The following is a 15,707-nucleotide window of genomic DNA, read 5'->3' as shown; positions in this document are numbered from 1 at the left end:
GCTTTTGTGCAGTTGTTATTAGACAGATATTGGCAACATACAAAAGTAAATAACAAACGCTTCCTTGCACCATTGCTGAATATAAACAGGCTTTGTTTGAATCCCATCTTTTTCAGAGTTGTGTCTATGCATTCATGCCATAGACGTGCACTTTGGTGTAAACCATATAGCAGCTTTAACACAATGTTGTCTTTTTTCCAGCTCATAACCTGGTATTTGCTGTAAATACACCTCAGCATCAAGAGGAGCATTTAAATATGCTGAGGCAACATCAGAATGATTAGCTTTCAATCCCCTCAGACTTGCCATTGCTAAAACTGATTTTACTATTTCAGCCTTTGCTGTTGGGGCAAAGACTTCATCACAATGCATCGTTTTCCTTTGTGTAAAGCCCCTTGTGACCAACCTGGCTTTCCTTTGACAACTACCATCAGCCAGCTTTTTCACTTTAAAAACCCCCTTACAGCTTATGGGCTTTTTACCTTCAGGCAATTCTGTAGGTACAAACATGTTGTTTAGCAGAGAGTTATACTCTGCCTGCATTGCCTTTAACCACGCCTCTTTCTCTAGAGTAGGTAACTCTTGCACTTCTTCAAAGTTTTCTGGCTCAGTTACATAAACCTGGTTTATGGGGGCTGGGAACCCATAACGGACTGGAGGTTGACCTTTATTACTTCTTTCAGACCTCCTTGGTTCATTAATCTCACCCCCTGGGCTATCTTCAGGACTGCTTTTGGGGTGGATTGACTCTGGAGATTTACCTCCTCCTGTCCCAGTTGCACTTTCTTTTCCCCCCTGCTCCACATGAGCAGCTGGAGAAAAATGCTCAGTCATTACCCCCTCCCTTTCAATTTTCCTGGGAGCGCTGCCAATTCTTAGCTTTGTTTCAACTGCCTTATCAGGTACGCTCGGTAGTAAAACCTTTTCTGGCAGTTGGTTTTCAAGTATCTTGGGCCAATTTCTTTGCTCATTAAAGCTGGCTGACCGACTATAACTCAAATGATTTTGATTGTCTTCAAACCTATAGGCTTTCATTCCACTTTCATACCCAAGAAATAACAACTACTGTGCCCTTTTCCCACCTTTTCTTCGGTTTTTTTACAGATATGTCAACCCATGCCTTTGTCTCAAAAATTCTCAAATGTTGCAAACTGGGACTTTTGTTATAGAGAACAGCCTGTTAGGAACTTTAGGTGGTTTAAAGAGGAAGGGGGAGAGGCATCACATGAAACTTCCCCGCCTTTTCTGTTGGAGAAAGGGCTGGCATAAGTCACTCCCAGAATCTGAGCCGGAGGATTCGGATGCATGATTGTAATGCGCTGCTTGTACATACGTAAAATAAAGACTGTATATATGTATCTCAGAGTGAGCAGGGGCATTTCTTGTGAAGAGCATTCACAAGCCATCACATAGGGTTTCCCAATTCTCCCTTCCAGCTGCAACCCCACATGCTACAGCATCCTAAGTCTTTCTAGAAAATCCAATGAACCTCAATAATGACTTTGGGGGGGGGGTGGATGGGACTACTGGCTGTAGCAGAACAGTGGGGCACAGGAAAGCCCAATACTGTGAACATTCATTATTCATTAATATTTTGTAATAATATCCCCTGTCCTACCACTTAGCTATTTGACACCAAAATACTTTGGATACCTGAAGTCATGCTCTACTAGTCTACTTCATTGCGACCGCTTCTGTTAGACAAGTCAAGAGAAGGGCCAAGTGGAATATACATGGAAGGAGTTGTATGTTGTCAAAACATCACTGACAAGTCTTCCTCTCTCCCTCCCTCTCCCCTTTCTTGTCACCTCCAGGTAACTGATCATGCTACTACTGCCTTACTGCATTACCAGTTGCCTCAAATGCCAGATGTGGTGGTCAGGTCATTTATGGTAAGTTTGATACAAACTCTCTCAACTGGCATAACTTTGCATGTTGGGTTTTTATGAATGTCTTGAAAGCCTGTTTTGGTCAAGACAAGAGTCTGTATCACGAAAGGGAAGCAGTGTTGTCTGTTGTTCATCCCCACCCCAGGATGCTGTGGGAAGATGTTGGAAGTCTGGACAGGGAGCATATTGGAAACTACAGCCATTGGTGTTTACCAGAGCATGTCTGAAAGTGTATCGGTGGAGCTGTTCAACAATATAATGGGGAGAGAAAGCAAGGAGCACAAGCTAATCCTGGCTAGAGCAATTACAGAATGATGCCTTTTGCCCTTCAAAAAGGGCTAGTGTGTCTGCTGAAGAATCCTACCCTGGATCCTATGTTTTACAACAGCTATCATCTCATTGTATTAATTTACAAGACCCTTAACAACTTGGGTCCATGATACCTCAGATACCACCTGAACCTTTATATCCCATGTAATCACTGAGGTATTTGGAGGAGCCACTGTTAGTGGTCCCTCATGCCTCGAATGCACCTTTCATATACACCAGGAGCCAGGCATTCAGTATTGTGAGCCCAAGTCTGTGGAACTCCCTGTTGGGAGAGCGCTCCGGGCTATCTGCAGCCCCCCCCCCAATCTCCGAGCGTCCTCCAGTGAGCATAGCTCTGGAAAAGGCATCCTCTTCTTTTCCAGGGCGCGCCAGCGACATAAACCAGCTTGGTTTATGCACACTAGCCTTCTGGCTTAACACAGCAAAAGGAAAGAGGCAACGTAGTTCTAAACTACTATTTATTTACAGAATATTTACAGACAACAGCATTATGGCATCTGTCCTTGCCAGCTCAAAGAACAAACAGAACAGCGTAAAAGTGAAAGTTTCACAGACTCACACCGGAAGAGAGATAAGACAGACTTCCTTTCTCACACTCCTCTCAGACAGGCGTGTGAAATATACCAATCACAAAATCAACATCGGGGAGCATGAAATCCTAACATCCTCCCCCATTTCAGGTAACCGATGCCGCATAAGCTAAGGCAGCAGTAAGTGAAGTAAACTTACAGTTGTCAAACACATAGTATACCCCTGTAGTACCCGTTCTACCTTTGGAACTTCATGCAACTGGACTGGCCTTGTGCCTGACCATTTTGCACTTCTGGTTACCTTCCTTCCATGGGACTAGAGCCTTAGCTCTTTTCCTGTCTGAGAAAACAGTGTTGGCCCTTGCAGCCTTTGAGCGTGGTTCCGCATCCTTTGAAGACAAACCTTGTACCCCTTGCAAGACCTCAGGTTCTGAAACCTGTTTCGTGCTACTACCCACAGCTATATTTGCAACAGCTGTGTTAGCAAACTCATGAGCATATTTGATGGGTCTTCTACCCTTTGGTGCTCTCTCTGACCTGCACATTAAGCTCATGTCTTCCTTACTGCGCTTCTCCTGTGGAGAATGGTGACCTATTGTGAACAGTGGTTCCTCCAGTTCATGATCAGACTGTTCAGATGGTCTAATCATCGTGACTGCACTCTTATAGTCTGCTGTATCAGTTGAATCGCTACCTGTGCCCCCACTGTCACTGTCAGTGTCAGATCCCTCACCTGAGCCATCATTGACAGGATAACTTTGGAAAATAGTTACATTTGTTGGCATGCACCCAAGGAAATGAGGGCCATTGGCAGGCCCCCAGCTGGCTCCAGCCCACTGGCCGGTGTGCTGGGCGAACTCCGGTCCTTGGTGCAGCATAAATCTGCGGCCAAGGCTTTTGAAGACTGAGCACACAATTCAGCAGAGAAAATGCTGTGCAAACAGAAGTGACACGAGAGGCTGTGTGAGCATATTTACAAGCAGGTTTATTCACTGTAGATCAGGACAAAAGGAAACATGTCTGATCTCCTTCGTGTCCAAAGCAAAACAGAAAGTTCCCATCATGCAATGCTGGTATGTGTTACAGACATGTGACACGCAACAGTCCCACGTCTGTTCCTTACGGTGGAATGGAACATCCCAACAACATTCCCCCCCCCCCCCCCGTTTTGCAGTGTACTCCACATCTCTATCAAGTAGAACTGTGTTGGTGTTAGACATCAGTACTCTGTACTAGCCTTTTTTGTACCCCAGAAATATACCATGTGCACCACTTTTGCTGAGCTTCTCACTCTGTGGTGTCTCCACCCACACGTCAGACCCAAAAACCCTAAGGTGTTTGACAAAACAGTTTCTCATAGGGTGTGCATTTGACAGCTTTGGAGTATCTCCTGTTATAAGAATACACATAACAATTCAGAGATTCAACCCAAAACTCATTTGGCAAGCCTGCACTAAGCAGTAACGCTCTCATGGCTTTTTGTAACTCCATGTTTACCCTTACACATAAATTGGTGTTCCATGAAGACTCCTGGGTAGCAACTTTGTGCTTCATCCCTTGTGCAGCCAGGAAACTTCCAAATTCCTGTGAAACAAAATCCTGTTTCTGACCTGTGAAAAGACAATCAATTTGCACATCATGGACAGATTTTACCCATGCACAAAATTCACTGAACGTTGTCAACGCTTGATTTCTCTTCTCTAGCATATAGACCCATGCATATTTAGAATGAGAATCAACCAAAATCAGGTAATACTTGGCATTGCCTCTAGAGGGTGATAGAGGACCCACCTGCTGAAAAGCCGTTTTGCCTTTCAGAGCCACATTGACTCTTACCTCTTGTGTCACATTATCATTACATTAATCATTATCAAATGAAAGTAAATACAAGCCGTCTTCATTGTAAGCATACAGAAGATCATGTCCATTCTTGGCAATGACGCATTTCTGCCTGTCAAAAGAAACACAATAATCTTGCACCGTTAGCTGAGACACACTGAGCAAATTATAAGTCATTGTCCACTGTGATCTGGATGCCCTGAAGGAATATTTTCCCAATCCCTTCACTTCTCAGACAAAGACCATCTGCTTGCTTGATGGTGTCATGTTGCTCCTTAAAGGTAACAAACAAACCTTTCTGTCCAGTTAGATGGACTGTCACCTCAGTATCTATGACAAAGGCATTCTGGGTAGTTGGGGAGGTGCTTGGTGTGATTAAAGCAAGTGCCTGGGTAGAGCTAGACTTGGCACGATTCTTGCCACTGGCCCCTCCTGCCCCGGAGCTCTTGGGCTTCTTGCCGTTCCTGCAGTTCTTCTGCAGGTGGCCCTCTTTCCCACACTTCCGCCACCGTAGGGCTTTCAAAGCAACAGCCTCCCCTGTACCTTCCACTGCTGAGAGGGGTGCTTTTGTGGCTTTGGCATTCCCCTCATCAGCTGCAAGCGCCATCTGGCAGTCAGACTCATTCAAGAGCGTTGAGCAGACTCTCTGAACAGTCAAATCAGCAGCTGGCAGAGCTCCAAGCTGTGATGCCACAACCGCATACGATGCATACGATGCATCCATGCTGTTGATAATCATAAAACAAAAGAGTGACTCCGGAAGTTCAAACTCCCTCTGCACCAGCTGGCCATGCAGAAACTTCATCTGGGTGAGGTGTTTCTGCAAGTCTCCCCCCACTTTCAGCTTCAAATTGGAAAGCCTCTGGAAGTGCAAGAGGGTGGATCTTGCTGCGACATGAAGATGTGCTTCTCGTAAAGCAAGCCACGCCTCCTGTGCTGTATTCAATCCTTGAATATGGATAAGCTGGTTGTCCAACACAGACAAGGTGATCGCAGCTCTCGCTTGTTTATCAGCTTCGCGCCACTCTCTGTTCGGTACCTGTGGCATGGGGTCACCTATAACATGCCATGCGTGTTGTCTTATTAAGACAGCTTGCGGAGAGTGTGTGCATGCTCTAGCTCGAGCCTGTCATCTGCCCTGGAACTCCCCTGCCAAGCTAAACAATTTATGGCCTAAAGGAATGTAAGATAAACTGAAAAAAGAAAATAAAGACTAAAGAGAGAGTGTGAAGTTGTAGAGAAACCGGGGTTGCCGAATTCAAGCCTGCAAACTTGGTAAGAAAGTCGCTAAATTAACTTCAAGCCTAACGGAGACGCCCAGCAGTTCCCTCTTATTTATGACTCTATTTAACAACCTAAGGATGGCAAAAACGTTGAAAGATTTATCAGTTCAGCTAGCAGCTTTTCAGGACTTAATGCTTGCCTCCCAAAACAACATTAGAGAAGATATCAAGTCGGTGAAGGAGGATGTCTTACGGATAGGAGTCAAATTAAGGGGGTGAAGCAATTAGCAATTCAAGCTAAAGAGCTAGCCCAGAAAAAATGAAAAAAAGGTACGGTAACTACTCTATCTAAACAGGTGGCAGAATTGTCGGACCGCCAGAGAAGAGCTAATATGATTTTGGGAGGAATTCCGGAAGAAATACAGGCTAAAGAGTTGGAAGAAACTTTGAGACCCTGGCTATGTACTCAAGGAGTTAGTTTGAAGGCAGAAGATGTGGAACGAGCCCATCGCTGCCGAGGGCCCAGGGGGAGAAAATCCCCCAAGAATGTAATAGTTAAATTTTCTAGAGAGAAGCTGCAACAGCAGGTATACCAGACTTTGAAGAAAATTAAAGAACTGAGTTTCCAAGGGAAAAGAGTGTGGGTGAGTCGAGACATATGCCAGGCTAGGTAAAGGTAAAGGTACCCCTGCCCATCAGGGCCAGTCGTGTCCGACTCTAGGGTTGCACGCTCATCTCGCTCAAGAAGCCGGGAGCCAGCGCTGTCCGAAGACACTTCCGGGTCACGTGGCCAGCGTGACTAAGCTGCATCTGGCGAGCCAGCACCAGCGCAGCACACGGAAATGCCGTTTACCTTCCCGCTAGAAAGCGGTCCCTATTTATCTACTTGCACTTAGGGGTGCTTTCAAACTGCTAGGTAGGCAGGAGCTGGGACCGAACGACGGGAGCTCACCCCACCGCGGGGATTTGAACCGCCGACCTTTCGATCGGCAGGTCCTAGGCTCTGTGGTTTAACCCACAGTGCCACCCGCGTCCCATATGCCAGGCTACTCTAAGGCAAAAAAGCCAAATGAAACTTTATGCACAAAAACTGCATAATAACGACATAAGGTTTACCTGGGCATACCCTGCCTCTATACTGATTTTTAAAGATGGTAAAAGGTTTATAGCCGAGAACCCAACAGAGGCTGGGATTTTATTGACGCAGCTGGGAATCGAACTTGATGAGTTACTACTACAGGTAATTGAGGAGGAGGCAGCGGAAGAGGTGGATGCAGGAGAAGGACACTCAGGTGAAGCTTCAACACGACCAGAGAAAAGACCAAGAACACACTCGCATGATGTTACGTCTTAAAAATGTTTTGGTTAAGGGGAGGGAGGGGATGCGTGCTTTTTTGGAATGTGGAGAGAGGGGATGAAAATTCTTCCTCGATATATTTTCTCTTCCATGGGGGGGAGGGGGGTAAAGAATTGTATGGGGGGAGAAATCCTCAGCTTAACGTACACAAAATTCAAAGCAACAAATAATATGGTTAATTCAGTCAAAATTATTTCACTGAATGTCAATGGTCTTACATCCAACCGTAAACGATATAGGTTATCCAGGCTAGCCAGAGAACAAGGAGCCGATATAATATGTCTTCAAGAAACCCATACACAGGCAGGGGTCTTTCCAAGCCTTACCTGGAGATGCCATTGAGCATTGAATCTGGGACCTTCTCGGGACTTCCGCGTAGTCTTTGCTCATGGTCAGATGCGTCTCTCCCACTCTGCCAAGGTCGGGAGGTACGCGTTCGTTAGTGGAGCTAGAAGGGGGAGCTAAAGCTAAGCTGACCCCGAAGCCTTGGAAGGAGATTCCAGGTGATATGGCGTTGCTGCAGCATGAAGAAGAGGACCCCCAGACCTTTTTCAAGCTCCTAAAAGCTGAGCAAGAAGGGGGAGAAGGGGGAGAACTTATTCGGTGCTAGTTCCTGCAACCCTCTGCTGACGAGAAGCTCGAGCCCGTGGGTATGTCTGTGGCTACACTTCTAACAAACTGAAGCAAACCTAAACGATTAGCCTATTTTACCTACTGAACTTGCTAATTTACGACTAAAAACAAAGTGTTTGATCTTAAAACAAAGTGTTTGAACCTAAATGGCTTTTCGCAACTGACCAAGATTTACCTACAAGCTATATCAGACTGGTTTTTTTCAAAAAAGACGTCTATTCCATTAATACCTAAGACGTTTTAGCCATTTTTTTCTGCTGGAGTTATGAACATAAAGATTACCTGTGGCTTCATTAGTGTTGCGACAGAAATAAACCAAGAAGTCATGAAGAAGAAATAATAAAAAAGACCTTTCCCAAGTGGTGAAATATATAAAGGGGTCTCCAGACTCTTCAGTATAAAATTAACTGTTGTTCACAAGTTAGTTTTCAACTGTCTGTTCACGCTGGCAAAAGGAATATAAGAGGCCAGAGACTCCCAGAGAACGGTGGGGAGTGTGTGAGAGAGTGATTGATTACAAAGTTATAAAACTGTCACAAGACTGATAAACATCGCCTCTCCTCTCCCAAGAAGTGTGGCTATTCTCCTTTTCTGGGGATTTCTGTTTGTCCTCGGTTGTGGACTGCTACGGAGTATAAATCAACTTAATAACAGCTAAGAGTACTTCTGCTGACTCATGCGCTCCGACATTTTCTTAGACCGACATTTTCCTGGTTTGAGGAACGGAAATGAACTGTATTAGACTGACATATTAGACTGACATATTAGACTGACATAGAAAGAGAAGGGGGTCGAAAATCGCAGAGAGGGAGTGACTCAAACAGCGACATCAGCTGGTGAAAGAAAACTTTGCCCTCTTTTGAAAAAGACGTTCCTCTAATAAGACTTATAAGAGCAATTACAGGGATTTTTGCAAGATCTGCAACTATTGAAGATCCCAAAACGCTGCATCATAATCTGCTGAAAGAGACAAGGTTTCATAAATTCTTATAGACCCTATAACCCATTACTGGAATAGCATTCCTGTTACCTCTGGAAAAGTAACATCTAGAGAGAACTTAATAGCACATAACATTATTGCATTGTACATTATTAATTCAAAATACTCCCCAGCTCTTTTCTTATTATTTAAATATACTTTTCGTATTTTCTTCCCCCTCTTTATTTCTTTACAAATTATAAATTGCATTATTATTATTACTTCTTTTGCTTTATCTTTCTCTTACCCTTCTATCCTTTCTTTGTTTCTTTCCTTTGCATTTCTTTTGTGTTTTTGTTTTGTTTTGTTTCTCTGTTTGTTTCATTTTTGTTGTTTTTCTGGTCGTTTTTGTGTGGTTCTCAACTTGTGTCGTTTTGTCTTGTGTGTTTTTTTTGTTTTGTTTTGTTTCTGTTTTTTCTGTTCTTGTTTGCTTAGCCTTTCGCTATCTATTGGTAGCTAATGCAGCTGATATTAGCATCAGATGTCATTAGCTTTGTTGCAAGGTGCAGACTAACTGAACCGTTAACCTGTTTAAAGAATTATACATTTGATCTATTACCCTGAATGATTAAGTAAATGCAAGGATTGCAATCACTTATTATATTTATTTGATCTGATGAATTTGTGATATTGCTGTATTGATACTTGGCTGTAACTAATTAGATAATTGTTCATAATCAATTTAAAATATATTTAGTGAAACTGGGAATATAAAAAAATAGTGGATACATAGGCCAGAGATCACGATCGGACTGGTAAAATTGTCGTAATTGTATTAAGAAAGATTGAACTTAATTGACATTCATTAATTATCACATTGGAAATATTGACACGATTGTATTAAGAAAGATTGAACTTAATTGATATCCAATCTGTAAGACAGAAGGGAAGAGAACAAATTACCTAGTGAGCTAATTGAATTTCTTAGTGATGTATGGTAAAAAAACAATTGTGTCAGGTTCTGCGGCAGTATCAGCCTCACAAATCAGGAGAACTTCTGTAATTGACATGGATCAACCATTAGATAGGAGAGAATTAATTTTAAGTTTGAAGAAAGATATCCAAGATTTAAAAAATAATGTAAATGAAAAGGCAAAAGCAACAGAAGAAAAACTTATTTCAATGGGAGCCAAAATAGATGAAAATGTGAAAATAGCAGCTGAGTTATCAACTCAGGTCAACAATTTAGTACAAAAAAAATTCAGAACTGACGAAAATAGTGCTAGACCTTAAAGGTAAAACACAGAACCTAGAGGAAGCTCAGAAAAAATTACAAAATGAAAATAGAGAGTTGAAAAAGGAATAAGGAATAAGATAAGGAAAGAAAGAAACAGCAGATCTGAAAGCACAGCAGGATTCAACTTTGGACTCTATTGCGATGTTGCAAATGCAGAGAAGGGAGAATACCCTAAGATTCAGAGGACTAACGGAGGACGCAGAGGAAACAATTGAGAAAAAAATCTCAAAAGAGCTAGCAGCTTGGTTAGACCTAGAAGAAGCAGAAGTAGCACAAAAAATAGAAAAAGCATTCAGAGTCAAATCTAATGTAGCAAAAGTAAACAACTGGCCGGCTGATTGTTTAGTCTCTTTTAACTCTATGGATTTCAGAAACAGAATTTTACAAGCTAGTAACAAGAAGAAATTTCAATCAGAAGGAAATGATATTATCGTCCACAAGATTATTCCAAATCGGTTGATAAAAAAGAGAGAAGCTTATAGACCTCTGGCCGAGGCATTAAAGGCAAAGGCAGTGGACTATAGGTGGGAGTACCCGGAAGGCATCTCTTTTTTCTTCAAAGGGAAACGTAGAAAGTGCTTGTCGGCATTAGATGCGGACAAGTTCTGGAGAAAGTACCGGAAAGACCTCAGAGGAAAAAGGCAATTGTTGGGAGAGTCAGAGGATATTGAACAAACGGTTGAGAGTTAGGAGACAGATCTAAGAAGGGAATTTATTAAATTATACTGAGGCCTTGAATGTGTAATTTTTTTTTTTTTAACCTGTTGACGTAGCATAAGAAATAAAGTATGGATTATAAATTTATTACTTGGAATGTAAATGGTTTAAATGAAAAATCAAAAAGGAACAAGGTGGAACATATTCTGGTTAAGCAAAAATATGATCTAATCTGTCTGCAAGAAACTCATGTAGCGGAAAAACATAAGAGAGTATTAATAAATAAGAGATTGGGGCTTGAGTTTATTGCATCAAGTAAAGAAAAAAAGAGAGGGGTGGTAATTTATGTAAAACCTCAGCTGGAGCCAAAACTGCTTTATAATGATGAAAAAGGCCGAACAGTGATTATAGAGGTTAAGATCAATAATGAAAAAGTGATAGTTATTGGAATCTATGCACCAAATGAAAGAAAATCCGAATTCTATCAATTCCTGGAAGAAAAAGTCATAGAATATATAGGGGGAAAAATTATACTGTTAGGAGATTTTAATGGAGTAGTCAATCCAAACATGGACAGGACAATAAAACAGAAAGAAAAGAGGCAGAACAAACTCCCAACTACATTTTTCCAATTAATAGAACTCCTGAATTTGTTCGACGCTTGGAGGTTTAAGAATCCAACAGAGAAAGAATTTACACATTACTCAGAGCCACATAAATCGGCGGGACGAATCGACGCGATCTGGACAACAAAGGATTTATTAAATAATATTACAAAAGCAGAAATCCACCCAAGGACAATTTCTGACCACAGCGCGGTCTGGGTTAACTTTAAAGGAAAAGAAGAAAAGGTTAAAAGGTGGCAACTTAATGAGAGTATGCTAAACGATGAAAAAATTGTACAGAAGGCCAAGCAAATCTTAGAAGAATATTTTAAGTTTAATTTAAATCAAGGAGTAGATCTAGAGACGGTTTGCGACGCGGGTAAAGCCATCATAAGAGGCTTCTTTATACAACAAAACGCATTCCAAAGGAAAATAAAGGAGAAGAAGAAAATGGAGATCTGGGAGGAAATTAGAAAAAAGGAAAGGATCCTTTTCTAAAAACCAGATGATGAACCAATTAAGCAAAGTATAAAAATTTTACAGATGCAATTCTCCATGATAATAAATGAAGAGATAGAATGGAAGATAAAATGGTTGAGACATAGAAATTTTGAGTTTGCAAATAAACCTGGTAAACTTCTGGCCTGGCAATTAAAGAAGAAAAAAGAAGATAGAATTATCAATAAAATTAAAATTGAAGACAAATGGATTCAAGAACCTAAGGAAATTAGTAAAAACTTTGCTAGTTTTTTCGGAAAACTATATAATGAAGGTCCAGAGACTCTGGAAAAAATAATTGATTATCTGGGCAAAAATAAACTACCAATAATACCTAAGGAAAAAGCTGAAATCTTGAACTCACCAATAACAGCTATGGAGGTGCAACAAGCTATACAGAGATCAAAATTAGGAAAGACACCGGGCCCAGATGGTCTTCCAGCTAATTACTATAAAAAGTTAGAACAAGCATTATTTCTTCCCATGAAAGACCTAATGAATAATATTCTGGCAAATGGAAAACTTCCGAAAACCTGGAAGGACAGCTCTATTACTCTTATCCATAAACAAGGAACAGAAGCCTCAAACATGGCCAATTACAGACCCATTGCACTGCTAAATAACGATTACAAGATATTTGCAGACATTCTTGCAAATAGATTAAAAATGGTGCTGAAAGAGATAATTCATAAAGATCAAACCGGATTTCTTCCCGGACGATTTATGCAATCCAATATTAGATGTGTGATCAATGTATTAGAATATTTGGATATTAAAATTGATAAACCAGCAGCTATTATGTTGGTAGACGCTGAAAAAGCTTTTGATAACGTGTCCTGGAAGTTTATGAAAAAATTAATGGAAGAAATCGGACTGGGAGAAAATATTTGTAAAGGAATAAATGCCATCTACTCAGAACAATATGCAAAATTGATCATCAACGGAAGAATTACTGAGGAGTGCAAAATAAACAAGGGAACCAGACAGGGCTGCCCACTGTCTCCACTGATATTTATCTTGGTGATGGAAGTATTGAACAATCAGATAAGAAGGGATCAGCTTGTTAAAGGCATCACTCTGGGAAACAAAACATATAAAATTAAAGCTTTCGTGGACGATCTACTCGTTATGACTGAAAACCCTAAAGAAAGTCTGAAAAGAGTGCTGGAACTGATTAAAGAATTTGGAGAAGTGGCAGGCTTTAAGCTGAATATTACAAAAACAAAAATGCTTGTTAAAAATGTAACCACTTAGAAAAAATATTGGGCTTGAAAATCTCTTCAAAAGCGAAATACTTGGGTATTTGGATCACCCCCAAGAACATAAACTTATTTCAGGATAATTACACCAAAACTTGGCTAGAGATTAGAAAAAACTTGGTAACCTGGAGTAAACTAAAATTAACATTTCTCGGTAGGATTTCCATTATAAAGATGAATGTGCTTCCAAAATTAATCTTTTTATTTCAAATGATTCCGATACTCGGTTGTCAGGGAACTGCCATCGGAGAGACAGGTGGTGGACAGGCTCCAGGAGAATAGGAGAGAATCTGCAGCAGAAGAGGGAACCAGCAGGGGGAGTGCAGGAGTCACAGCGGAGGGGAGGCTCTGGGATGCTTCCAGTGAGAGTAGTGGAGAGGTAACGGGACCCCCGTTGGGAACGCCCACCCTTCGCCGGAAACTGTCACACAGAGAGTCACGAAAGCGCATGTCTGTCAAACAGCTTTTATGTTGGCGTAGATTCCGTAGACGCCCACTGTCAGATTCTACCAGCGACTGACGGAGTCATGCTTTGGGGGCTCCGTTAGTGCATCGGTTTGGATGACCAGCCAAACCCCAGAGGGATCAAGCTTTTACGCACAAGCAGCTCATTATCCCATCACAGCAATCTGACAGTCTTTGAAAGCAGCTTGTGCAAGCAGAAGGCATCATGAGCGAACCAGCCGGAACCGGGGGAGCAGGAGCCGGGGCAGATCCAAGCCTGGAACAAAGGTACAGGGCGTTGGAGGTCCAGCTGGCACTGCAAACGGCGAGGCTCGAGGAGAGGAGGGCTCAAGATGCAGATAAGGGGAAGACCACCCCACTTGCCAGACGGGTGCCTGGACTGGTGCAGAAATTTGGGGGGGATCCCCGGAACTATCAAGCCTTTAGGACAGAGATGCAATATGCTCTCAATCTGCTGTTTGATGATTTCCCCGACGAGAACTCTAGAGTGGCGTACGTGATTGGCCATCTAGAGGGAGGGGCGAGGGACTGGGTTCGGCCCCTGATGGCAGCCAATAATGAAATCTTAAAGGACACAATGAAGTTTTTCCGCGCCATGGACTTGATGTTTTCCAGCGAGATCGAGCAGGGAGTGGTGCGCAGGCAGTTAATGGCGTGTAAACAGGGGAGCCGATCTGTACGTGAGTACTGGACTGAGTTCACCATGCTGATTCATAGACTTGGGTGGGACCTTGCTAGTGAACCTATTCAAATGCTGTTTGAAGAAGGTCTCTCTCCGGCAGTGAAAGATGAACTTTCCCGGGCGCCTAGGGCGGAGTCTATGGATCAGCTGACTAAATCAGCGCTGTCCATTGGGGCACGCCAGGAAGCTAGAGCTATGGAAAAGCGGGAAGGAAAGGGGGAACGTTGGAAGGACTTCCGCATTCCAGAGATTCCGGAGCAGCCTTTCCCGCCAGCAGAGCCGATGGAACTTGGAACAGCGCGCGCGCGCGCAGTTTCAAACACCAGTGAAGGGCGGAAGAAGGAGGGAAAGAGCGGCAAGAGATGCTATCTCTGCCAACAGCCAGGTCACTTTGCCAGAGTCTGTCCGCAAAGGAAGGAATGGCAAGGGATGGCGGGAACTGTTGGGGGGAAGGAGGAAGAAGAAATCACGGAGCAAGTAAAAGCCAACGCCTGGTTGCCAACATCAGGGCACAGCAGCCAGGCCAGGGAGTAATGAATGTGCCCACGCCGGAACCTCCAAGACCAGCGCTTGTGATAGAGGTGTTGCTGGAACTGGCAAACGGACACCCACTGAAGATAAAGGCGCTATTGGATTCAGGTAGCTCATGTAATTTCATGAGCAAAGAGTTTGCAGCTGCACACCAGATACAGACTATCCCATTGAGTAAGCCTTTGCAGGTTACCACGATTGATGGGAGGGAGCTGTTGGGAGGAGAAGTGAGCCAACAGACTGTACCAATGATAATGAGGGTGGCACGACACACCGAACTGATAGCGTTTAACGTAGCCACCTTGGGAGGAGCTTTTATTATCTTGGGTATGAGCTGGCTGGCGCTACACGATCTGCTAGTAGGCTGGCATCAGAGAGTGGTTTCCTTTGGATCAGCACATTGCCTAGAACACTGCAAGGAGGGAGAGGCTCAGGCAGGCGCCAGGGCCACTCTAGCAGGGATGGAAATGATGGACAAGGGGAGGGTGCCACCACAATACGCTGACTTGATTGACGTATTCAGCGAAAAAGAAGCAGATAAGCTGCCCCCGCACAGACCCTTTGATTGTCAAATTACCTTACTCCCAGGAGCACAATTGCCAGTGGGCAAGCTGTATGCAATGTCAGACAGTGAGATGCAGGAGTTAAGGGAGTTCATTGACAAGAATCTCAAGCGAGGTTTCATCAGAGAGTCACGAGCGGTGGGGGGGCAGCCCAGTGTTCTTTGTGGACAAAAAAAACACGGGCAAGCCCAGGCTTGTATGTGATTTCAGGGCCCTAAATGCAGTGTCAGAACCAGTGACTTTCCCTATGCCCAGAATTGATGACATTCTAACACGGGTGAGAAAAGGGAAAATTTTTACCAAGCTGGACCTTAGGGGGGCATATAACTTGATACGTGTGAGAAAGGGGGATGAGTGGAAGACCACTATGTTCACCCCCTTGGGGGCCTTTGAGTACCTCGTTATGCCTTTCGGATTACAAGCGGGCTCC

At 43.1% G+C, this 15,707-nt stretch overlaps 1 protein-coding gene across 1 annotated transcript in view; it reads left to right on the top strand.

Annotated features, from left to right (window-relative positions):
• Positions 1-15,707, top strand: part of LOC309333251 (mediator of RNA polymerase II transcription subunit 27-like) — a 75,526-nt gene that overhangs the window by 52,275 nt on the left and 7,544 nt on the right. The window contains exon 2 of the mRNA XM_081846673.1: positions 1,815-1,892. Coding sequence (XP_081702799.1) covers positions 1,815-1,892 — 78 coding nt within the window. The remainder of the gene's footprint in view (positions 1-1,814; positions 1,893-15,707) is intronic.

Source organism: Podarcis erhardii (assembly GCF_964252035.2).
Source record: "Podarcis erhardii genome assembly, chromosome: W".
Taxonomy (NCBI): Eukaryota; Metazoa; Chordata; class Lepidosauria; order Squamata; family Lacertidae; genus Podarcis; species Podarcis erhardii.
The sequence above is the reverse complement of the archived record's forward strand: the minus strand, read 5'-3'. Positions and strand labels throughout refer to the sequence as shown.